The sequence below is a fragment of the Sus scrofa genome, chromosome 7 (genome assembly GCF_000003025.6).
Source record: "Sus scrofa isolate TJ Tabasco breed Duroc chromosome 7, Sscrofa11.1, whole genome shotgun sequence".
In the NCBI taxonomy this organism is placed as follows: Eukaryota; Metazoa; Chordata; class Mammalia; order Artiodactyla; family Suidae; genus Sus; species Sus scrofa.
This window is the reverse complement of record NC_010449.5, coordinates 94514065-94541446: the sequence shown is the minus strand read 5'-3', so window position 1 is coordinate 94541446 and position 27382 is coordinate 94514065. Positions and strand designations below refer to the sequence as shown.

General features: G+C 35.7%; 1 protein-coding gene across 7 annotated transcripts in view; it reads right to left on the bottom strand.

The window, feature by feature from the left end:
* The window catches only part of PCNX1 (pecanex homolog 1 (Drosophila)), a 173476-nt gene that overhangs the window by 77030 nt on the left and 69064 nt on the right, over nucleotides 1–27382 (bottom strand). For 3 of the 7 annotated variants that reach the window (XM_021099419.1, XM_021099421.1, XM_021099423.1), the window contains exons 6-8: nucleotides 25535–27241; nucleotides 14071–14203; nucleotides 8194–8378 (exon numbers count right to left, since the gene is read on the bottom strand). In XM_021099419.1, coding sequence (XP_020955078.1) covers nucleotides 8194–8378; nucleotides 14071–14203; nucleotides 25535–27241 — 2025 coding nt within the window. The remainder of the gene's footprint in view (nucleotides 1–8193; nucleotides 8379–14070; nucleotides 14204–25534; nucleotides 27242–27382) is intronic. The other 4 variants (XM_021099420.1, XM_021099422.1, XM_021099424.1 and 1 more) reach the window with 2 other exon arrangements.

Genomic DNA, 27382 nt, shown 5'->3' with positions numbered 1-27382 from the left:
AAAGAAGTGGTTTGTAGGAGGACAAATCATCTTAGGGTTTTTCTAATCTTTGCAGTATCAACACCAAAAAAAGGCTTCTTAAATTTCTTGGAGATTTCCTTCCAAAAACATCTCTCCCCAACCCATTTTCCTTGGGACCCAGCCCCAAGCCTAACCTTCACACACTGCATGACTTCTCACTTTCCATATTACCCTTAGGGCAAAGAGGGGCTACAAGAGCAAAGACAGATTCAAGGGAGACAGCTTTACAAAGCGTTTTTAGAAGATAACTAAGGGACTACAAACATCTATATAACTAACTTAAGTACTAAAAACTGCCTTTTTCTGATGGCGATGAGTACTGTGTTCATAATGTCATTTCAACGAATATATTGCAGCACTTTTAAGAAAAAAGGTCTTGACAAGCTCAGTTTCTTGGATAGCACCTCCTTTATTATGAGTGGTGCCTATGAACTCTGAGGAAATGTGAGTTTTCAATCAGACAGAAACGACTCATTTTACTGCTGCTTATAGGTTAATGGACCTGTTTCTCCTTAGACGAGGGGTCAGCAAACTTCATGTAAGGGGCCAGATAATAAATAGTTTAGGCTTTGTGAGTCAGATGGTGTCTGTTGCAACAGTTCAAATCTGCCATTACAGTGTGAAAATAGCTGCAAAAAACCCAAAATATAAATATTTATTTTCTTCACTTACAAAAACAAGCATCAAGCTGGATTTAGCCTCCAGGTCACAGTCTGCTAACTTCTGTCCTACCAAAAACCCTTAAGTATTCTAAAACCTATCTAATTCTTGCGCTGAATGTTTGAAATCGAGTTACTAATAATTCAAAGTTTCAATATTGAGAACCAATCCTTCTTCCTGGGATGTGCAACACTGTGCTAGGTTTTCAAAACAGGAGAAGAATAAGAAAAAGGACAAGTATGAGAAGCAAGAGGTTGGTTTAGAAAAGAGCTTTTGAGGATTGGTAAGGAAAGGCAGATTAAGTTCACTGCTTGGTAACAGTAGGAAAGATTTCTATATATTGATATATTTTACTGTCATGGTCACTGTTCTTTATTTCTGACTTAACGTAACATGCCTTAATTCATTTTGCCTAATCCCCAGCTCAGGTGAACTTTCCAGAAGTCAATGTACAAGTTCATATGCTGGCATAAATAAATCCATCATCATCTCATAATTCTTGCAAAGGGACAAATCCCCCTTCTCTTGGTAAAAGCGTCCATAACAAGACATTAATGATATTACAAATGATAAGATAAACAAAAAGTCACAGAATGAGAGAAAACACTTGTAATTTGTAACTGACAAATCTGTTGTATCTAAAATATCGAAAGAACTCTTGCATGTCAATAATAAGACAAACAGCCATATTTCAAAAGGGAGGAAAAGATTTGGACACATGTCACAAAAGACAACATACATATAACCAAAAACACATCCAAAAATCCTTATCATCCCTGGTCATAAGAGAAAAACCCAGGTTTCAGCCACAATGAGATACCATCACCCATCCACCAGGGCTAATTACATTTAAAAGGCCAACAGCAAATGTCAGCGAGGATAGGAAAGACTGGAACTCTTACACATGCTGGTGGGAATATAAAACTATTTTTGAAAAGTTTAGACATTTTATTCACAATAGCCAATACGTGGATACAACACAAACTTGTCCGTTAATAGATGAATGAATACACAATATACAGGAAGCTCAGACAATGAAATACTCAGAAACAAGGAACAAACTGCTAACACATGCAATACCACGATCAATCTCAGAAGCATCATGCTAAGTGCAAAACTAAACACAAAAGGCCACATACTGTGTGCCTGCATTTATATGAACTTCTAGGAGAGGGAAAAACATAATGATATAAAGCACGAAGCAGAAGCCTGTGGCCAGAGCTGAGGAGGGATGGCCTGCAAGAGGGGCACAAAAAATCTTCTGAAGACAATCGATATTATCTGTATCTTGATTGTGGTATTTCACATGTGTGCACATCAGTTAAAACTTCAAATTGTAGATGTTACATGGATGCGGTTTATCCTGCCTAAATTACATGTCAGTGAACTGATTTAAAAACAAAGGAAAAAAAAAAAAAAAGACCAGTCAGGTAAAAGACTAAGTACATGGATGAATATGACACAGCATGCGGTCAGAGAAATTTCCGGAAGTTACTAATAAAGGTTTTGGAGAGTGAATGACATTTGTTGTTTCATTTTTGTTTCATTTTCAAAATACGATGCATCAAAGGATTCAAAAGTAGTACATACAATGAAGAAAGTTCTCCACTCCCCAGAGAAAGCTACTGCCAAGGGCAGTGTTTGTGTTCTTCTGAACAATTTCTATCTACATTTTTGTCCCATGACAAATGAGTCATTCTCTTCAAATACACCTTTTAAAATTTACTTCTTTTGTTTACTAAATAGCTTAACTGTTCATGCCAGTAACACAGATGTAACAAGTTCTGAATATTCCACTATGTTGATAAATAATACAGCAAGGGTTCTCTAGTAACAGACATTTAGATAAAGTTTTTCAAAATTACAAATAATGCTACAATGAATATCCATGTACATACATTTTTGCATCTTTGTGAAACTTGTGGGTATATAGGCATTTTGGATCTATCGTTCTAAGTTGCCCTCCAAAAATGCCCAATGTTTAAGTGGTCTATTTCTCCAGACCCTTTCCAACAAAGGACATCACTACACATTCAAGGGATTTAAAAAAAAAAATTAAAATCCTGTTTTTAATTGCAATTTAAAAAACTATGAACAAAAATTTAGCTGTCTGCCCATAACTGCAAGCCACTTCTTTGAACTCTCAACTTTTCTAGTAGGTCACTGATCTTTGTCTTACCGAAGTGCTTACTGTCTTACAACAAATGGCAAACATAATTAAGTGGCAAAGACTGAAGACTGATCTCCAGTATTCATCTTCTCCTTATTCCTTTTAAAAACAGGACCTGAGGATAATGTGAGAAAAAGAATATATATATACATATATATATATATATATATATATATGGCTGGATCACTTTGCTATACACTAGAAATTGACAGAACACTGTAAATCAACTATAATGGAAAAAATAAAAACCACAAAATAAAAAAAATAATTAAAAAAAACAGGACCTTCCCCTTACTGAATTTCAGCTGAGCCTATGTCTATCTGCTTAGAGACACTTCCCAGCCTCTCTAGCAATTAGAAGTTGTCATGTGACTACATATGAGCCCACAGAAGATGAAGTTACAATCTGAAAGATAAAGGCTAGCTGTCTTTGACATTTTTTTAGCCTCCCTCGCCGCCCCTACCTTCATCTTTGAGGGGGAAATATCAACAACTGGAACAGCCACTTAGGACCAGGTGGGGAAGCCATGGTGGAGGATAAGAGAACCAACCCATCTGCTAGTGACAGCTCTAACAGACTGTTAAGAGGGAAATGTAAACTTCTCTTTTATTTCAGTCACTGAAGGGTGATGAGGGAGGGCAGGTCTCTCATTTAAGAACCTAGCCTATATTCTCACTAAGGTACATACTAAGTAACTTTAATTTAGCATCTTAATGTTAATGCATATATGTGCATAACTGATTCACTCTGCTGTACACTTGAAACTAACATAACACAGTAAATCAAATTTACTCCAATAACTTTTTGAAAAAAGAATGTTACTATTAGAAAGCAGTTAATCTAGTGCTTCAATGAATTCTTTGTAACAAATCAGATATCTCAACCAGTACCTGTTACCTTTCGTAAAATTCCTAGAGCAGTTCAGGCCTCTAAAACTTTAAAAAGTGAAGTTCCTTTAGTGGCTCAGTGGGTTACAAACCCAACTAGTATCCATGAGGATGCAGGTTTAATCCCTGACCTTGCTCAGTGGGTTCAGGATCCAGCGTTGCCATGAGCTGTGGTGCATGTGGCAGACATAGCTTGGATCCCACATTGTTATGGCTGTTGCATAGGCTGGCAGCTACAGCTTCAATTCAACCCCTAAGTCTGGGAATCTCCATATGCTACAGGTGTGGCCCTAAAAAGCAAAATAATAATAAAAATAATAATAATAATAATGATATGCTACTAGTCTCTCCACATTAACAATGATAAATTTTTGAGCATTTCCAGGAAATGAGGGTCAGAATATATATATTTTACCTAGGTTTATTTTTAATTTTAATATTTGTGGGGATAAAACAGACACTCTCAAACCTAGATAAAGGGTAAACTGGTACAACCTTTCCATAAAACAATTAAGAGTATACATCAAATCCCAATAATGTTTATTTCCCCTTGACAAGTGATTGCATTTCCCTATATTTATCCCAAGGAAATAATCACAGCTGCACAGACAGGTCTATGTGAAGGATGTTCAGCAGAGTGTTTATTACAACAGAAAATATCAGGAATCATCTTGAAGACTAACAATGGGATTAGTTAAATGGTTAAATTATAATACATAATGTTAATAATAATAGCAATGATTATTTATATAGTTGATTTACTACTGCTGGGCACTGTTCTAACTGCTTTGCATATTTTAACAGATATAATGCCCACCATAAACCTATGAAGTACTATTATTTCCCCTCTTTGATACATGAGGAAACTGAGGCACAAGGAGAGAAAATAACTTGCCCAGAGTCAAACAGCCATTAAGTAGGAGAGCTTGGATTTGAAGCCAGGAAGTGTGACTCTAGAATCCACTGTTCTAGATTAGCTTTCATGGAGATCTCAGTGATGTTATGCAGTCACTTAAAAACAAGCTAAAGAACAATAACACAAGTAAATAATTCAAATGTGCCACGTGAAAAAATCAAGATGCAAAACTCAAGGGAGTTCCTGTCGTGGCTCAGTGGTTAACGAATCCGACTAGGAACCAGGAGGTTGTGGGTTTGATCCCTGGCCTTGCTCAGTGGGTTAAGGATCCGGCATGGCCGTGAGCTGTGGTGTAGGTTGCAGATGCGGCTCGGATCCCAAACTGCTGTGGCTCTGGTGTAGGCCAGCGGCTACAGCTCCAATTGGACCCCTAGCCTGGGAATCTCCATATGCCGCAGGAGCGGCCCTACAAATGGCAAAAGCCAAAAAAAAAAAAAAAAAAAAAAAAAAAGATGCAAAACTCATACACTCACACAAAACTCATACAATATGATCCAGTTTCTGTTTTAGGAAAGTATATACATGTGTGCATTAAAAAAGACAGAAAGGAAAGAATTAGGAAATGCTGAGTATCTCTGAGTGATGAGGTTACAAATGACTTAATTTTCTTCATTATACTTTCCAGTATTTCTAAACTTGCACTTTTGTTAAAATTAGAATGTGCGTTTCCCATTCTTATACAAAAAAGTTAAACAGAATATATTCTCCTAAAACTCTTAACACTTCTTCCTTTTAAAGTATTTTTACTGTTTCAATAAAAATAAACGTATCACTTTCACTTATATGTACTTTATATTGCCCTTCTTCCCATAAGGTACAAAAAATAGACTCTGTATTCAAAAACAACAATAAAGGACAAGAGCAAGGTTGTTGCAAAAAAAAAGAATATAATTTTTTGTTTAGATGAATGAAAATCATCTACCGTTAACTAAGAGACTAAATATAGACTCAAGAATCCTTAAAGCTGTCTTGACTTTGTATTTACAGTAATAACTACTTAAAGACATAGTCCCAAATGTTTCAGAGTAGTCTATAATACATATAACATCTTTTTTTCTTTTTTGTTTTTTTAGGACTGCACTGGTGGCCTATGGAGGTCCCCAGGCTAGGGGTCTAATCGGAGCTGTAGCTGCCAGCCATAGCCACAGCAACTCGGGATCCAAGCCACGTTTGCGACCTACACCACGGCTCACGGCAACACAGGATCCTTAACCCACTGAGCAAGGCCAGGGATCGAACCCGCAACCTCATAGTTCCTTGTTGGATTCGTTTCCACTGCGCCACGAAGGGAACTCTTCATTCATTTATTTTATATACCCAACTTACTCACACAAAATTACCTTACTACTGTTAATTAAAATCACACAGAAAATTAAACCATGAGACAAAAAATATTCTAGTGGAAGAGATTATAAAAACCAGTGTCTCTACCAATTCCTTCAAGTGCAAGCGCAGTTCATTTTTAGAATCTTCTTTGGCCAACATTACATACTATGAAACAAGCAGGTATACACTGTCCACTGATTGTGTGTTCTGTGCTAAGTGATACTAAGCACTCAATTTGGCAGCATTCAACAACCACAGGCCAAGAACTATCAGAAGGCAGTTATACATGAAAGATAAAATCTAAATTTCAAGAGAATATTCTGAATATTGACCAGCAGATGCTAAAATCACCTCCAATCAGAAGAAGCTTTTATCTTCAGAACTATCTAGACAGATGATAAGTACATATTCTCAATAATCTGCATGTGGCCCTAGGATGGAACTTCATAATTAAATCTCACTTAGGTTTTTTTGAGCAAATAAAGAATTTTTAGAGGAAAATCACCTATTTCAATTTTTTCTTTGAGAAAAGTTTAAAAATCCAAAATACATAAAAACTAAGCCTTTTATTTCAGCCAATCTACTACCATATCATCAATGGACAGTGACACTGAATTTTACACACAAAAATTAACAAGTCCTGTATTCACAGGAACTTGGGGTTAACTCAAGAGAAATGTCAATGGAAGGATATTATTTACTGAATACATCTGCAACTAAAAAAATATTATTTTTAAAATAAGTAACTAAACTGAAGTCTATCTTACTCTCTCAAACACCCTCCTTATAGACTACCTGGTCTCTTTAAATTATAAACTGAAAAGCATTCTAAAATTAAAATGTTTTATTGCCTTTTCATTTTATTTAGAAATCATCAAAGTTTCTAATACATAAATTATCTTAGATGACCATTTTCAACTTTCTATAAGATTTAATGAAGATGATTATTTTCATCAATATATATATTTTATTACCTCTGTAACTACAGATTTTTATAAAATGGTAGAAGAGTCAATAAATAAATAGCATATAAAGGAGTTCCTGTCATGGCTCAGTGGTTAACAAACCCGACTGTATCCATGAGGACACGGATTTGATTCCTGGCCTTGCTCAGTGGGTTAAGGATCTGGCATTGCCGTGAGTTGTGGTGCAACGACTCAGATCCTGAGTTGCTATGGCTGTGGCTATGGCATAGGCCAGGAGCTATAGCTCGGATTGGACCCCTAGCCTAGGAACCTCCATATGCCGCGGGTAGAGTCCTATAAAGACAAAAAGACAAAAAAAAAAAAAAAATTGCATATGAAATGTCATTATACCTCATCTGGGAACACTATACCATATATCTTTCTAATCGAAGCATCAACTATTCTCTTTATAAATGAAAGACAGTTAAAACATGGATAAACAAAATCACGGTAAGCAAATACAATATTTTCAAATGCATATTTTTGGATAACAAGATTTTCTTCTTCATTATATTTACTTAAGTTGCTCTTAATCTGCACTCTGAGCACAAGAAAGCCGAACTGTACAGAGAAAGAGAAAACAAACAAGTATAAAATAATCTCTTTAAGGCACTGCTGAGGTTTTAAACTATACCAGCCCTCTGAGAATTAACTATTTAATAACTTATATTTATAGATATATTAGCAGGAAAAGGAAAAAACTTCATAAAAGTTATTTGCTATTAGTATAGAGCCATGATGTCCTCAGAGTACAGCATTTAGAATTAGAGTAAATCCTATTTCAGATGACAGGTATTGACGTAAAATATAGAATACCTCAAAGAAAAATTATACAGTAAAAAGCCACTAGAAACTATCTATGCCTTTTCTGCAGCACAGAGAATTCAAATTAAGGTTTAATCAAAATAAATGTTAAAACTCAACATTTCGCCACACGGTACAAATGCCAAGAAGTAATAAAATTGCCCACATCATTACAAGGACACTAAAGCACAAACATTTATTAATACTTTTAACGAGCTACTATGACAGACACTCAAAAGAAAATGTAAAGTTAAGGGCTGAGAGAAACAGAAAAGTGAAAAAAGCAAGTCAGATTTTCCTTACACACAGGGCAAATCCTATAAAAAGTGCTCTTACGCTTAGCTCTGAAACGTAACTATCTTAGGAAAGAACTGCAATCACTGTCACCCATTATCTGCTAAATTAAAGTTTTATATCACCAAGATTATATAAGGCCTGCATACCAAGTTCATCGTGCAAACTGCTGCCGCCTACAGCAGCTGCATTGTCATGTGATGCTTCTAACTGGACACTCCCATTTCTCACCAGCAAGGAGGCACTAGCACTGAGCACTGCAGCCTGGGAAGGGGGACGGGACTGGACTTTGACCTGGGCTGTGGTCTGCTGGCCTTGCTGACCATCTTGAAGGCTAGGAAAAAACATGGGTTGGGGAGACATTACAGGGAAGAAAAGAGAAAACAATAGCTAGAAGTCAATATAGAAAACTAATTTCAAAAAAAAAAAAAAAAAAAAACCACCAAAAAACGTTTCCAATGTAACTTAAGAAAGAGCCAACGAATTTTGTAATATACACAGATTATACTACTGGCTTATACATTCTTGTCCTTAGGAATCTGAATCATGATGATGAACAGAGAAAAAATTCAGTATGTATGTAAAGTAACCAATCTGTGACATCTTCCACCTCAAGTCAACCAAGTTCAAGTACAAGGAAAAAGAAAGCAGCAAAGCAAAGTCACAAGTACATTAAACTTACAAAGGTTGTAGCTGGTCCCCCATAGACCAATCTATTTTTTAGTTCGATATGCACTTGTATTTATAATCTTGATATAATCATTCTAGAATTGTTCTTTCAAATTTTCTGGCATCTCAAATTCACAGTAAAACAAAATTTCTATGCTTTAAAACCAAAAAATCTTTATCAAATGCAACTAAGATGACAAATTTGAATCAAAAGAAAATCACAAACTAGTGAAGAAAATCAGAATAAAAAAGCACTGACTCAAGTGAAACAAAAATGACTGCTGAGATGCTGGAAGAAGTATAATTAATATACGAAGTGTTTCTTCTACAAAAAGGCCTACATATTTCTGAATTAAGGTGACAGGCTTTACATATAAAATATTAGTTAACAATAATTATATTCCCTTAATGAATTTTATTCTTTTACAATTCATACCAAAGTCTGATTACAAGGACCTATCATTTTAGAAAAGCTTAAAAATAATTTGGAAACCAGTAATTTCTCAAGGGATATTAGTCTTTTCTACATTACATAAAAATTTAAAATACCTACTATTTTGTAATTAAAATTTATTATTAAAATTATCTGAAATTAAGAAACTGCATTAACTCATTTTATATATTTATTTAAAAACACTATCCTTAGTATAACACTCAAATTTTAATTTCCTTAGTATAGCACTCAAATTTAAACTGAGGAAACTCACGAAAACACTTTGAGTATAATTATTACGTCATTCTCTACATGACATTAAATGCAACTCTGCACTGTTACTAAAATTATTAGACCTTTTAGGAATTAAAAGAAGAGTGCTACTTACAGTGGTCTTATTCAGTCACTTCATCATTTTCATAAGTTTCAACTTCTTTCTAATCCTTTAAGTTAAATGCAGTGGCTTCCCTGATGTCTATAAAACAACAAACTAATCTGCTGCAGACTGAAAGAGCTGTAATTTGAAGGACAGCTGTCTCTTGAACAAGCGGGAGTTAGGGTGCCAATGCTCCATGGAGTTGCAAATCCACATATATCTTACAGTGCCCCTCCTTACCCAGGGTTCAGCATTCCAAGTTTCAACCAACCACAGATCATGTCATTCTGCTGTATTTATTACTGAAAAAAATCTATATAAATGGACCTATGGAGTTCAAATCCATATGTTTAAGGGCCAACTGTAACCATGAAAGACCAAGTAGAAAGTACTGCATATATTGCTTAAACCTGTGGTTACAGCAACAGACTATACTCTGGAACTATACTATTACATAGCTACACATAATGAAAGTAACTAAAATTTTAGTTCCTCAGACATGCTAACCATATTTCATGTAGTCTAAGAGCCACATGATATGGTTAGTGGCTGCCATGGCTACCAGACTGGGCAAAAGCTAGTAGTTAGTGTCTCTCGTACTGGTCAGTGCAGATTGCAGAATATTTCTACCATCACAGAAAGTTCTATTAATCACTACTGCCTGAAATATTTGTTTTTTTCAGGGTCCTTTTAGAGCCAATGAAAAGTATATACTCTAAATAAAGCATAGGAATGTCTGCAACATATGAAACAAAGGAGACTGCAAAAAGTTGACTTGTTAATGCTTATCAGCACTCACTTTTTAAATCATAACTATAAAAGTATTCACTTAATAACTTCTTTGGAGTAGAACTAATATACTAAACTATATTTGCATCTTCCATACATATATAATAAGCCTATCTTTGTAAGCTTTCTAAACTTATCCATAAACCTTACCAAAATGATCAAATCTGACAAGGGAGAAAATTCTGAGTAGCTTAAGTACTATAACCCTTCAGATTTAGAAGATAGAATTTTATAATATGTATTCAACAAATTTTGCCATCACTTTTTCACATAAAGTCATAAACAAAGGTGCTATAGGGCAGTTAGAGATATTTTAATGTGAATGTATTTGAGAATACACTAATCTTCAACATATCCAAATATATAAAAGGTTTCCTTTTCTTTCTTTCTTTTTTTATTTTATTTTTTTTGTCTTTTTAGGGCCGCACCCATGGCATATGGAAGTTCCCAGGCTAGGGGTGTAATCGGAACAGCAGGGCCAGCCTACGCCACAGCTCACGGCACTGGATCCTTAACCCACTGAGCAGGGCCAGGGATCAAACCTGCATCCTCATGGATACTAGTCGGGTTTGTTACCACTGGGCCACAATAAAAGGTTTTCAAAGTACTAGGCAATGAATGAAAATCAACTCCAGAGTAAAGAAAATTAGCCAAAAACCTATGTGGTTGTAAATGTCAAGTTTTGAACATCAGAGACTAGACATTTAATGTTTATGTCCCTTGAATTTCCATTTTCAAAATCCTTAAATAAGAAAAGAGCCTATTATTTTTGTAAAAATTGCCAGGAAAAGTATTTCTGGAGAGTTATACTTCACCTTAGCTAACTAATAATTGACAATAATTGATCTTTTTTAAAGTAGCAATTATATATCAAAATTACCAGTTTCAGAAAAGGTAGCAACTGTTTTACAACACAGGAAAAGGTAGCAATTTAGGTCTCTAATGACTATCAGTAGCATTACCGACATGCAATCTAATCAATTAACTTTTCTAATTTAAATGATAGATATAGTTCATCTTGGTCTTTTCTTTCTCTGTACCACTTGTTTAGTATTTGACACATTCTGCCTTAATACTGTTATTTTGTATGTAACTCCCCAACTAAAAAATAAACCCTAACAGTATGATCACATTATTGCTATGAATCTCCAAATTCCAGAGAACACTCAGAAGAGTGTCTTGAGTACAGTATACAAACAACAAATATTTGGTGGATTCATTTCTGAGTCCCACAAAATGATCCCTAGGAATTTCCAATCAAGGATTCAGTTTATTATAATGATCTTATTTGATTACAGATCTTTCAATCTTTTATTTTAAAAAATAAATCTAAGAATACAGTAAAGCTTTTTTCCTTTCCCCCAAATGCACTGATTTATTTTCATTTCAGTCCTTAACTAGATTTCTAAAAGGTCACATTTAGGCTGATAAATATGTAACTAACTCTTAGTATTATAAAATTCTTAAATATTCATCTGTGTTTATCTCTGGTAACTGGGAAGAACTAACAAGGCCCTCCCTACAGGATAACTTAATGAAAAAAAAAAAAACTTTAAAAAACAATTCAGAAATAGGATATTCTAACAAGCATTAAAAAAACCATGCAAATTCTCTTTGTAAGAAAACTGATTCACTCCCATTTGTTGGAGACATATATTTTTACCAAGCTGCTTTTTAGACTGTCGATTACTTATACTATTCATTAATGTTAAAAATAAGTTAATAGATTTTACTCATATTTAGAGTAACTGCAATAAAGTATTATTGTACCTATTCCATTTCTTTTTAACAAACAAGTTTTTCAAGTTTTGCAAAACTGTGCTATCCTATATTTCTGTAAAGATGAGATTATTATTACATAACTCATACTGAGAATTAATACTATACCTGAATATTTTTACAATTAAAAAAGATGATTTCATTAAACTGGTGTTTCTTCTAATTCCTCACAGCTAAACTTTATCTTATTACATCCATAATGAAGTCAGCCTATTTAAGATACATGTCATCTTTGTGCTGGAAATATCATGGAACTATAACAAAATCTACACGCTGACTACTGGAAGACTACTTTCCAAAAATCTAACATGAGCCCTTTACAAATGTTTCACATCATAACCTCATTTGAATGGTGATATATTTAAAACCTATGTAGTTGGCTGGAGTTTAGAACACAGTTCTTTAATATTCCACCAGGCAGGAAAAAAAAAAAACTGTCTACATTTGTTTGGTAAGTGGGATATAAAGAATTAAAGGATTTTTAAAGACCAAAAAGTGAAGGTTAAAAAGAAAGATTAAGAAATATCAACATGGAGTGAGAAGGCAAGCAAAGAATATGTCTATGGCAAGTATTATTCAAGAGGTTAGAAAACAAAGTAGAAAAAACAAAATGAAATGCTGAGCTCTTTCTGCAGGTAGGGACTACATCCCAAATAAATCAGCAAAAAAAAAGGTTACATCAGGGAGCAAAGGCAATAGAAGCGGAGGGCTCACAAGAGGCCAAGGCTCTTAGGAAAGGTTTTTAGACCAAATGTTTCTTTTCACTGGTTCCCATTTTCATATTTTAAATATTGGTTTAACTAATCCATACTCTGTTTTGTAAACTATGTATTATTGTAGGATTAATTAGGAACACGACCTACAAAAGATGAAGTTCCTGATTGTAATGTAAAACACAGAAAAATAATCAAGTCTTAAATCTCAGAGGAATATACAATTTAGCAGTATTTTAAAGAAATAAGGACCTTCCTACTTTCATGAACAAGATTTTAACAAAGGAAGGGATTTACCTATTCCCAACTACCATGCATTCAACAGCAGTTATATCACCAAATGTCCTTCCTTTTGAATTTTAAGTTAAAATATAGAAAAAATAATTTTGGTTCTATTACACAGAGATTAAGAAAAGTATATGCTTTAATAATATATGTACGGCTTGAGCAAGCACATATGGTTTTGTCCATATCAGTATTCTTAAGATAAATTAAAGCACAAGTCTTCTGAATAGGTGGTTTATATTTCTCATTAAAGCCACAAATTTGTCAGATTTGACATAATTGAAAACAAAAAAGTTACTAAGATTTCAATAAAACATTACTCTCAAGATTATAAATAGATGCTTTTTCAAGAATATTGGAAAAAAATTAAAATATTTTTGTTCAGTATACTATGGAGCTTGAAAAAGTCAAAACAAATATGTGTATATATATCCAATTGACCTTACTTTACCAAAAATTAAATATTCTAGTTCATGTCATTTACTAGGTCCTGGTGATTAATTTTTAAGCAATGTGAAGCAAAATATATATTTCAGTGAAATAATAACCAAACTGGTTTGTCAATATTGTTATCTGTTATTCCTCAACAAGCTCCCCACGTGGTCCACATCTGTGCACACTAAACATTGTTCAAGATGTTGGGGAAAGATGTTGCAGTATTAATTTGAAGTAGGATAAAGAATGAAAAGCTGACTTAAAAACTGTATTTACATTTTTATAACAGCCCTAAAATGATCTTTGTGATTTAAAATCGGCAAAATCAAATTTGATCATTTTGTTTAAATAATGCAACATAAGACATGCATAGGGCAACAGGCTTCATGGTCACATGCAGAGACAGCCTAAAGAGCTTACAGGTACAGGAGAGATACTCAAGAAAAAGAACAAAGCTATTTAATAAATGCTTTCTTGGGACTGATAGAACAGGTTAGAAGGTCTGTTACATGCATGCTAAGCTTGGTGGAATTTTAAAATACCATACCTTAGGGGTGGTCCGATGAGCAATGTAGGAGGGGTAGGGTTACTCCCTGCATTGTGCCGGCGCCGTACTGCCTGGCGCCTAAAAGTGCTGCGTTCACGGCGAAACGACACCGCCTCCTCGCTGGGCTGTGCTGCTGCATCAAGACAGACTTAGGTCAAATAGGAGCCTAGGTCAGAGATGTAAAAGCAGCTGAGCCTGTCCTCCCTTGATTCCCCACCCTCAAAGGGAAAAGGCAACTTGACTAACTGTGCCCAATGGTTTTCCTAAGTTCACCATAAACCTATCGTATCAGGGAATACACACACCTTTTTACTAAAGATAATTGTTTCTTTCAAAATAATGTCTCTGATCTATTCTTATCTGCCCTCACCACCTTCTCTTCAGCCTCAATTTCCTATTTTAAGATCTGTGGCAGCAACAACATGGATGGAACTAGAGACTCTCATACTAAGTGAAGTAAGTCAGAAAGAGAAAAGACAAATACCACATGATATCACTTGTATCTGGTATCTAATACACAGCACAAAATGAACCTTTCCACAGAAAAGTAAATTGGACTTGGAGAATAGGCTTGTGGTTGCCCCCCCCCGGGGGGGGGAGGGATTGGGGGCTTGGGCTTAATGGATGCAAAATATTGCTCTTGGAATGATTTACAATGAGATCCTACCATGTAGCACTGAGAACTATGTCTAGATACTTACATCACAGTGCGACAATGGGAGAAAAATTATGTATCCATGTATGTGTAATTGGGTCCCCATGCTGCACAGTGGGGGGGGGAGAGAAATATCTCTGCTGTTTTATTTTTTTTTTTTTAATTTTTTTGTCTTTTTAGGGCCACTCCCACGGCATATGGAGGTTCCTAGGCTAGGGGTCAAATCAGAGCTGTAGCCACTGGCCTACGTCACAGCCACTTTAACACCAGATCCAAGCCGCGTCTGCAACCTACACCACAGCTCAGTGAAATGCCAGATCCTTAACCCACTGAGCAAGGCCAGGAATTGAATGTGCATCCTCAGGAATACTAATAAGATTTATTTCAGCTGAGCCATGATGGGAACTCCAGATCTCCACGGTTTTAAATCTTTTTTTAAAAGCCTCAGTTATTTGGTCCCATATTCCTCCAATAGCCCTTTAAGTCAGTTTTAGAAGTACTGTATGTTAATTCGTCAGTTCCGATTAACAGCAAAAGGGTGTTAGTTTCCTCCTTTAGAAAGACAGTAAAAACAGCAGCGATGGTACTTGTGCTGAAGGGAGTAAGGCAGTATTTCTCACACTACCCTGTGCCACATTGTGGCAGCATTAGGTGACACCAATGACTGCTAGGCTGCACAACTAGAATTCTTTTAAATTTTCAATTCAAGATACCAGGAGTATATGTTAACTGTAGAGCAGTTTGCTGCCATCAAACTTTATTCAACTCTACACCCCTGCACCAGTCCTCTCAACACTAGGAAGCAAGAATCAGCAAAAAAAGGGCAAGTTTAGAAACCCACAGCTTAATCTAAAATCAGCAAAGTACAAACCTCAAAAACCAAATATATGACTGAGAAAAACACAACGTCTTAACAGTATTATGTAAAATGTTACGAAACCATACTAATTGACTGATTTGAGTTTCTAAAACAAAGTGCAAAATATTTATCTATTTGAATCTAAAACAATTACTGCTTCCTATAGTGATCTATTTTAAGAATCATTTTGAGTGTGAGAAAGTGTCCTTTGATGCTAAATATGAATAAAGACAAAATAACTTAGTGCAGAAAACATTTTTTTCCAAACAAATGAAAACAGCTTTTTTTTTTTCTTTAGCAACTATGAAATGGATTATAAAATCAAGAATGGTGTATTTGGATTTCAGTTCTATCACAAGCCTTTTTGACATTTTAAAAGCATTAGTAATTCTCATCATTATTCTGCTTAGCAACAGCCATTTCCATCCATTTAAATGTTGATTTTAGCATTCTTTTAAATGTTTACATCTTTATCCTCTCCCTGGGCTGCCCCAGTTAACACTCTTTGTGTAATTAATCCATTATAATTAGGAATATATGGATTACCCCCAGAAGGCATGGCCTTTGCTGTCTTTAAACACTGTTTTCTTTTATTAAAGGAATGATATGCACAGAATTATTTCATCCCCTTGGCAAGCTTCTGCCAGTAAGAAGCATTACGTCACAAAACACAGGAAAACAATTTACATTACTTCTTTCTTGCTCAGCTCATGCACTCAAGTAACATTCTAAAGCTAGACAACTAAAGCAGAATTAGGCTTTGGGGCTTTGAATTCAAATCAAACTTGACTCCTGGAGCTAACATTTCTTTTCTTTCTCCAGTTTTATTGCGATATGATGAAAATTCCTTTAAATGTGAAAAGGCTGTTAGTTGTGATGTAAAAGCTTCCTTCAGTATGCAAAAATTATATATGACCTACAAAAACAATACTGTTTAAATCTGGTTATTTAGAATGCTGTCCAACATGGTAGCCACTAGCCATGTGTGGCTGTTTAAACTTAATTAAAATTAAAGAAAATGAAAAGTTGAGTTTACCAGATCCATGAACCGTACCTCAAGTGCTCAACAGCCTGTGGCTAGAGACTACCGCTGTGAACAGCACACATAAAGAACATTTCCATCGCCACAGAAAGCTGTATGGGACAGCACTGATCTAGAAGGTCAAGGATGCTTTTTTATCACCACAATCCACAATGCCTATTATGCGCTTTGCCTATTCCTGACAACTAAAACCTCAGTAAAGGAAATAGTCTCCAGCATTGCCACTAAGAAGAACATATCATATTGACAGGGCGGTCACTGGATGAAGGATAAAACAAAGCAAAGCAAACAAACCACCTGAAAGGAGAAGTGAAAGATTAGACAGTGACTCATGTACTTCTTAACGGTTCTTAGACATCAGTAAGGTTAGTTTGGGTTACAGAATTTTAAATTACTCTTTTAAACCTCAATCCAAGGCTTATTTTTTGAAATCATATTGAAGATTTCTATTTTATTGTTATAATAAACTACTGCTCAATTTACAGATCAATTCACTGCTTTTTAGAAACTTTCAAACACTGTCTAGTTTCAGATATTTTATTTCAACCAAAATAAAAGAGTAAAATTTACCCAGACACATCTTATAGAGAATAACTTAATTCATAAACGGTAGTAAAATTATTCAGACGGATGTGGAAAAGAGCAATATATGATCACTGAAAACTGAGAATGGGAAAAGGGAAATACGAAAACGTTTTCTTTGCTATTTTCGTTCTACTAAAGACTTAATGGGGTTGCTTAATTTTAAATAAAAGCTAGTTAATTCCATAGCATTAGGTCAAAAAGACAAACTATAACGTCCATTTATAGTCAAAAGGTTCTCTTGGCTTCTTCAGAAAACACATTTCTTTGCTATTAATATACCATTTATATTTTGTTATCTGCAAAAGAGCTATTAACACCATTTTTCTTAATAAAACAGCTTTAGAAACATTTGCAGGATAAAAATTTAGACATCTACTATACAACATATTAAAATAGTTATGATTACTGCCTATGATGTCCTCTGTAATATTCAGGACATAAATATTGAATGATAAAGAATATTTAATGTTTACTATAGAGCATGACTTTAACAGTAGATAGGATCAGCCATTCAAATGAAAATGCTATGCTATCATTTATGGTCAGAGCAGGCATAACTAAATGCCTCCCTTCCCCACCAGGAATGTGCTACTTATACAGAACATCTCCATTTAGAGCAGATTCCAGTGGGGGTCCAGTTCTATTGGAGCCAAGTCCCCCCCCCCCAAAAAAAAGTCTACAGCTTAAAATAATTTGCTACAAGCATATTCAGTCACATAAATTATAGCCTTACATGATCAAACTTCACTTCTACAATCCAATTGCAAAAAACTTTTTGTATCCTTTAACTTTTTAAGAGAAAAACAACTACGACAACAACAACAATCTTTTTAGCTAGATAACCAGAAAGGAGAGAGAAAAATAATTTAAACCTGGTTTTGAAGTTGACATTCTGACATTACTTAAAACTCAGTATCCTTTGGCAAAAAAAAATGGAATTAACTAGTGTAAAAATAAGAGTATAAAATGCAAACAGTAAAAATTTAGCACTACAGGTACAACTAAATTTTATGCATGTGTAGGTAAAGGAGAAGAAAAGTCACAAACATTCCAATGACTCAAAAACCATGAATTACAAGGTAGAAATAAAATACTTTCCAAGGACATATATTTAGATAAGTGAATTTTTAAATATTTTTAAAAATTATGAGTCTTGGTTTTCTAATTTTTCTGTGTTAAAAGGCTTCAAGAGACAATTTTGATTACAGTAAGTCTGAGAGAGAACTTCAGATAATTTAGCTCTTTACTTCTAGATTAGTGATACAATCATTCAATTCAAACATTTACTGAGTGCCTAAGGATAATTCATGTAGAAGGCACAGATACCCTAAGACATTTTAGAGATGTCTCAGGATCTCTGAGACATCTCTAAGAGGGTCTCATCTATTCCCAAAGATCACAAGAAAACAAAATATACACCAAAATATACACACCTCCCACCTAAGGAGTTAAATCCCATTTTGTCTCAACAAGTTAAGCAAAACTCCACGCATTCTACACTGAATTATTTTAATGCATTATTTTTTAATATGGGGGTATTAAAACAACAAGACTACCAGTTTGTTTTACTCCATGAATGAAAACAAGGAAAGCACTAAAGGCACTAACACACTTTCAGGATGACAGCGATACACAAAGGAGTACAATTTGGTGAGGTAGGAGGTGAGGGTTGTTTATATCTCAAAAATGTAAAGTTATGAGCAAAAATACGGTATAGAAAAAGACGCTATTTAAAAATGATGTGAAGCATGGAGCTCCTGCTGTGGCACTAGGGGACTGGTGGCATCTCTGCAGCACCAGGATGCAGTTGATCTCGGACCAAGCACAGTGAGTTGAAGGATATGGCATTACCACGGCTGTGCCAAAGGTCTCAGCTTGGCTCAGTTTCAACCCCTGGCTCGGGAACTCCATATGCCACAAGGTGGCCGAAAAAGGGAAGAAAAGGGGGGGTGAGGGGAAGATATAATCATCATTTCTAAACATTGTAATTAATTACCTTTAATTTTCTAGAAAGATAGTCATACTCGAATATAATGGCATAGTGACATTCCATTCCAATGCTATGTCCCTCATTTTATGGGTGAAAAAGAAGTCAAGGAATAGAGAGGTTAAAACGTGTCCATTCTTAGTAAATGAGAGAATTTGGGATTTTAAGTTTCACTGTCAGATGCCAGAGTGTCCAGTTATGCTCTACGGACACTCAACTCTTTCTTAAGGCTTTCTGTTTCCAGATACATTGATCAGAGTCCTAAGTTTCTATTTCATTGTGTATGTTATTAGATGTGACATATTTATGTGACTCTCTGCAAAAGTAGCACAATGAATTGTATATATTTTGTCAATGAAACCTGATAATTGATTAAAAATAACAACAAAAAAGGATATAATTGTTAGGTCTCTGAAATGGGGGACTAATCTTACTATTCTTTTTCACTCAAATAGCTTAATGGTTTGTTTGGTATATTGCTAAGTATTTGATGCTTAATTAACACATCAGCACCATCCTCCTTCCAATTAATGCAAATGATATTAACATATTTATTATAAATATTGAAGCCTTTATAATATAGATTATGGGAGGACTGAACAGAAATATTCAGCTTGCCTTTGGGTTTAATATTTTTTGTAGGCTGACTGCCATGATGACTAACATGCTGTAACTATGCTGTTACGCATTAAATATCATGGAAATGTGAAAGGAAAATGATGTGACTCATACAGCTGACTGCTTAGTGAAAGGATTCATAAGTAATATGTTACTTTCTAGTTGTTATACAGCGCTATGGCTGGCCTCCTGTGACATTTCAATTGCTATTAAATGAATAATAAAAACTTAGAAGAAACTGCTCAGGGGGCCATGTCTATTGTAGGAAAAAAGGAGTAAATCTGTGAAGATCATGAAAATTAAAATGTGTGTGTTAGTACCACAAATAGATCAGAAGCAAGCTGCTGAAGCAAACACTTTACAGAAAAAGAACAAAGTATGAAACATATATAATATCAGAAAATTAAAAGATACATGCAAACATTCTGAAATATTCTTCAAGGTAAAAATTACTTAGGAATAAAGTTACTAGGAGTTCCTGTCATGGCTCAGCAGAAATGAATCCGACCAGGAACCATGAGGTTGCAGGCTCAATCCCTGGACTAGCTCAGTGGGTTAAGGATCTGCTCAGTGGTACAGATTGCAGACTCGGCTCAGATCTGGCATTGCTGTTGCTGTGGCTGTGGTGTAGGCTGGCAGCTGTAGCTCCAATTAGACCCCTGGCCTGGGAATCTCTACGCGCCTCAGGTGCAGCCCTAAAAAGCAAAAAGAATAAAGTTACTAGGAGTTTCCCTGTGGTGCACTAGGTTAAGGATATGGTATTGTTTTGCTGTAGCTGTGGTGTAGGCCGGCGGCTACAGCTCTGACTAGACCCCTAGCCTGGGAACCTCCTTATGCCATGGGTGCAGCCCTAGCAAAGACAAAAAGAGAAAAAGACAAAAAAAAAAAAAAAAAAGGGATATGGTATTGTCACTGAAGTGGCTCCGGTCACTACTGTGGCCTGGGGTCAATCCCTGCCCAGAAACTTTCATATGACATGGTACAGTGAAAAAAAAGAATAAAGTTACTAACGAAGAACTAAATGTTCAAATGATTTTGCAAAAAAAAAATTTTAAAGGGAATATTTGTCTTAGGCATAAAATCCATTTTAACCTAAACATCTTTTCTCTTTCTTACTTTCCACGTCAGTCAAGAACAATGCTGCTAACATCAGCATGAAAAGATTTTGTTCTAATATACAAACAAATGCTTATAAACAGCATTTTCCAGGAGGCCAAAGAACAAGAAATCTACTGCACAATTTCTAAGCACTCGTTCTGAATTAAAATAATTCCCATCTATGAAAACACTTTAAGGGACTACTCTATTTTTTGATATATAAACCAACAAAATTATTAGCTGTATCTCAAGTTAGAGAATTTGCATATTCTTACGATACTTTCCATAATCCCAGGCAGCCAAACAAATACAGCTGGGCAGAAGAAGTTAAAGATACTCTGGAGTCATTAGCACAAGGAACAGTTCTAAAAGATACAGTGTGAGGATGACTTACTTTCATAGAGGGTCCCTAATCATTTTAATCCTTTGTGAATGGTCTGATAGACCCTCTCTCCAGGAAAACTGCATTCAGAAACCATTTTGAATATATTTTCAGGAGAGGCACTTAATAAGGGGTCATTAGGAAATGGTATATATTTGAAGAAACATTTGAAAAAGAGAACTTGCTTAGAAATGATTAAAAGGCATCATTATCTTAAGTTTTCACAACAAATCTACATACAAAGCACTTTAATAGATGGAAGCTTATTACAGTCTGATCGTTAACTGTGAGACAGGCCTAAACCGTTTTACAATGGAGGAAACAATTATTACTGTTTTACAATTGAGGAAACTGAAACACAGGTTTAAGGGCTTGCCAGACTATCTAGTTAGTAACTAGAGGTGGTACTGAAATGTCACTGATTCCTTATCCAGAACTTTACTGTTGCTAGAAAGAATGGGCTGATTTTGGGAATTTGATACATAAACTCTTATTTGCCTCATCAATAAAACATCTCTTATCTTGATATTGTTTTAAGAGAAGACCATTTCTTCAAGTAACTGAAGCACCCAAACCTGTTTACTACATTTAATGAGCATTCTTCTATGCAATTTTATACACCTAAGCTTTTTTCTGAGTAGGGACTAAATGGAATATGATCTTTCCTTAATGAATCTGGGCCAGCCACATATATATTTATCAGTGCATTATACTGTAATCAGCATTAAGTTATGACACCATGATGTCGTTGGACATATTATAATAAAAGAAATAGTGCATTTAATGACCCTCCCATTGTGGGTTTTGCACTGGTTTGTATTATTCTAGCTTCTATAGAGTTGGCAGTGTATTTCTTCTGCTGTCATCACTTCAGCCTCTATAAACACCCCTCCCTTTCTACTAATTCCCTTCTTCTAACTTACCATGTAAATTGGGAAATTAGAAGATTAAATTCATTAGAATTTAGCGTCCCTTTATTTAGTAAAATTCACATATTCTTGTCTGTTCAGTGGTCTGTGTCTTTTCTTTCAATGATATTTGGGATCAAAATAACCAACCTTCAATTTACAGATATGGTACAAACTTTCATAAGTTGTTTATCAAGAAAATTTGGTTTTACTTTAAATAGAGTGATTTCTCTTAACAAAAGACTATCTTTGGTTGCCAACACAAAAATATTATAACATGATCCTATTTCATGCTTACCAAATAATCACCCAAATATTACATTTAAAATAATTTTCTCAAATAAAAAAACAGAGGTTAAGAAATTTCAGGGAAAAATACGAAGAAAAATACAGTGAATATAATAAAACTTTCCATTCTGGTTGTTTTCTATAATCTGTTGAATCATGTAGTATATAAGTTTAAGTGACCCAAAAGAAAACAGGCTACTTTTCTACTGTGTATAACTTATCCAGATATTTTTATTCTTAAAATATTAGGCATGAGTTACTAAAGATATGCTATACAATTATAAAAGGAAATTAACTGCAAAACCAAGAGATCAACAGCAGAAAATGCCTGAGAAGGTAAGCAGCTTTTCCCAGAGGCACAACTACAGTGAGCCCACATACTAACAAAGGTGTATGACTCCATGTCATTGCATTAGGTAACCTCCTATTTCCAAATACTTTAGTACTTGGAAGTACATTTTCTAAGTTCCATCTTTCCACATGATCAACCCATTCAGCTTAAAGATAAGACAAAAAGAAATCAGAGAACTCATCAACACATCCAAATTCATTAGGATAAACTCTTATTTATAGTTTATGTATAGGCATATGAATGGTCAACCAGTATCCTCTACTGTGTTAACCTGTTTCGGGAGTAGAATATGTAAAGCAGAATAGATGACAAAGAAAAGTTTCTCCTAGACTGTCAAAAAGGACCAACAATTAAGGCTAATATAGCCAATATTACAAGGTACTTGAGATTCTATACAATTTTTAAATAAGGAAAACCAAAATACATCCCCTCCCACTACCTCTAATCTTCCCAAAAACTCACATAAGACCCTAATAAAATGTGATGAAAACCAGCTAAATATAAATCAAATACATTTAAGTAGTCTAGTTTTGCTCTTATGTTTATTCTAAACACAATGAATCTCAAATAAAAAGAGCCCCAACAATTCCCTCCTTTGGCAAAAAATGTTTTAACAGCCCACAGATGATTACATTTATTCCATCAAAATGCATGGAAATTTTTAGTTTATTACTTGTTTCTTATTAATAGCCAATGGCTTGTTTTTTTAAAAATAAGAACACATCAAAAGAAAACAAAAGCTGTAATCTGAAAAAATGAGGGCTCATATTAGTCAAAGATCTGCACTGAGAAGCAAATAAGACCTTCCATATAACTTTTCCTAAAAAGCAGAAAACGGAGTTCCCGTCGTGGCGCAGTGGTTAACGAATGCGACTAGGAACCATGAGGTTGCGGGTTCGGTCCCTGCCCTTGCTCAGTGGGTTAAGGGTCCGGCGTTGCCGTGAGCTGTGGTGTAGGTTGCAGACGCGGCTCGGATCCCGCGTTGCTGTGGCTCTGGCGTAGGCCGGTGGCTACAGCTCCGATTCGACCCCTAGCCTGGGAACCTCCATATGCCGAGGGAGCGGCCCAAAGAAATAGCAAAAAAAAGACAAAAAAAAAAAAAAGCAGAAAACTCCACATTCCCTATGAAAAAGAAATGACATTTTAAATACAAAGACATAAGATTTACTAAAATTCTAACACACATTTTAGTATTTACATTTCAACATTATTTAGAATGGCAATATTTTTCTATCATTGCAGGTTCACTCTTAAAACTTATTTGAATGACAATTTTAATAAAAACTAAGCTATAATTTAAACCAATGGTTTCATATACATTGTGAACATATCTTACATGATTTGTAAGAGAAACCACTAAAAGCATTTCAGACCTTTTATTAAAAAAAAAAACAAAACAAACCAGAAAGATATTCACATCAAAGACTCAAGAAAATTTAATTACTATATTGTTACCAAATGGTTATAATCACTTCAGATATAACTAGTTCTCAATATTTTAGGTTTGACAGACTAGCATCTTCCTCAGGTACCAAATACCAAAGATCACTTTTTTACATTCCCACTAAAAATTAATCTTTGTTAGAAACTACACCAGAAGAAACAACACAATGTTCACATTATGGACTTTAAAAACACTGTGGGTGAAGTTAGAATTCTTTGAGAGAAAAAGTATGTTCTTTGTTTAAGAATATGCAAACAAAAAAGTCAGCTTAACTTTTCATAAAAGACTGAATGTTACTAAACCAACAGACTATAAACTTTAAACCTAAAAATATAAGCTTTATTAAAGGATATGGGATGGAGGATAAAAAAGCCATGTGCTAACAACAGAAGACTTCAGTCTTCTGAATTTATTCAAGAACGAGATTCCATAATAACCAAAACAGAATAAGCCAACTGTTTGGGGCAAAAGGAAATACCAAGAAACAACTCTGAAATAAACACTATGGCCGATATAAAGTCACCTGCCGTATTTTGCACAATTTCCCATAAACCCAAATAAGCTATTATTTTAACCTAAACGCCACCACAGTTATCATAGGGAGCATCATATATCCACAATGGATATTAAGTGCCAATATAAACCACCAATGTTGATTTAATGAACTTTAATGTGACATTACAGAAAAAAATAAATAAAATGCTTTTAATGCCTGAAACTTGAGTGAGCAAGAAATAAAACCAAAGAGACACATGAAAAAGAGCTACAAGTTTTCCAAGTTATAGTCAGAGCTAAAGTAGTATTTGGAAAAATCTTATATAACAGGTTGAGTGATCTGATTCTCAATGTTCAGTGGCACATACTGTATAAGAGATGACTAATAATGGTTTGGTGTCCTATTAAAATTCTACGTTTTGCTGTTCCTATGGTTGCACAAAAGAGGAAGAGGACCAAGTTTTTGTTATTCCCAGTAAAACATTAACAGGCAGCAAATGGCTTAGAAAAGGTGAATGAAATCAAGAACAAATTGATATATTCAAACAATATAATGAAAAAACATTTTCTTGGTGTTCACACCAAAACCTTTTCTAAGATAAACTTTTTTCCATAAGGAAAGAGATGGTTATTTTAACAACACAGTGGAAGAGGGAATATTAACACAGAGTACACCTTAATAAGTATTTTAATCAACAGGACCCCAAACTGCAGAGACTCTTAGAGAAATCTCTTCCTGGCGTTTACTTACCTCCACTGACTGTGTCTTGCTCTTCACCTTCAGGAAACGCAACCTGGCTTGGCAAGCTATTCCTAGATCGGGTGACTGTCTCTAACTGGGAAGCCCGTCCCAAAAGAGATAGCTCATCTAGCACCTCTCCCTCTTTGGCCTCGAGATCGGATTTTGAAGTGGTTAAGGGTTTTATACTTTCAGGTGCCATTAGCCTACTGGAGTCATTCAAACAGGCTACCGTGCCACTGTCCAGGCTCAACACTCGGGCCCGAGTCTTGGCACTATTTGGGCTGGAAGTCCGCCGTGCTGTCCGCTTTTTGCCAGTTCCTTCCGGACCCAGATGGGCTTTGTGTGCGTGCTCAGAGTCGGTGCCCCTTTCTTTAGGGGCGTGTTTGGTCTTTAGGGCGCTGTATCTGCCCTCAGGAGACTGACACGAATGAGAAGTGGTGCTGGAAGAGCTATCACTGCTGAACTGGTGAGCAGACTGAACACTCGATGTTCTGCTCAAGTCGCTTTGGTCACTGGAGTCCTCGTCATGACAGAATATAGCACTGTGTGGCTTGGTACCAGAAACACCTCGAAAGGACACATAGTCCCTATGCCGACTTGAATCAAAACTACTAGCCCGTTTTTTTCCTGTCCGTTTCCTGCCTGACTTATGGGCAGAAGCTGTCCGGTGGATTAAGCTGGAGGATTTAGGTCGGACATCCCCTTCCTTTTGCTTCCCACCAACCTCTTTAACAGCTTTTGAATCGGCTGAAACAGCTGACTTATCACTCTCCTCCTCTTTGTTTTCAGCAGTTTTCCCAAGTGGTATGTCCCCCTGTGGCGTAAATTCATTGGCGTGAGGATTTTTATTGGCTTCTTCTGATGCAGAGGTGCTGAGACCTTTCTGATTGTGCGGCTCATCAGAGGTATTAGAATCCTTGGCCTCTTGAGCTCCACTGTTGGTACTCGCTTCCAAGGCAGTCTTTTCACTGCTAGTCCTTTTGTCACTGGCACAGCTACTCTTGTCCTCAGGGTCAGCACAGCACTCTTTCTTCTGACCACTTTTCTTTCCTACTTTGGGAGACTCCTCATGCTCTGACAAGATGCTCTCTATGTGAGTGGAGCTGGTCTGTTCACTTTTATAGCTGCTGACAGTGCTGTGCGTGTCACGGTCTGTCCCACTGCAGTAGCTCTCTGTTGAGCCACTACTGCGTGTGCTCAGGCTCCGCAAGCTGTCCATGCTTTTGTCTGCTTTCAAGGGTTTGCTTTTCCCACTTCTGGGAGGTGGCTGAGAGTTACTGTTTTTCAGCTCACCAATAAGCTGAAAGTCCCCAGATAAACAAGAATTTTCCACCAAGGATTCTTTGGATCCAGAATGAGGCTTGGAAGATTCTAACTCACTAACAGGATCTAACCCACGTCTTTGCTGATACAGAGGGAAGTCATTCAGTGAACTGTCTGGAAAAGCCACAGCAGAGCTAGAAGTCCGTGGTACACCTCGCGGCCGGTGGTCTTTCCGATAAGAGTGTGAATGTAAAGGGACAAGAGAAGCTACTTCTGTGTCACAGGCGCTGGACAGAGATTGATCCACATGGTGGTGGTGGCTGTGACTTGGCAGGCTGACTTTGTCACTGAGGTCCCTGGGTAAGTCCTGTCCACACGAGGATAAGGAAGGCTGAATGGAGACGAAGGAATCATTGGAGACCAGACGGAACAGCTTCTGGTCAGCTGCCAAATCTGTTTCAAACATATATTTGGAAATGTTAACATAAATCTGTGATCTGTTTTTCTGTTTAATAATGGAAAGAATTCATGGTGTACAGTAAATCAAGCATAAACAATTTCTCAAGTAGCTCACTGAACAGCAGGTGACCAGTC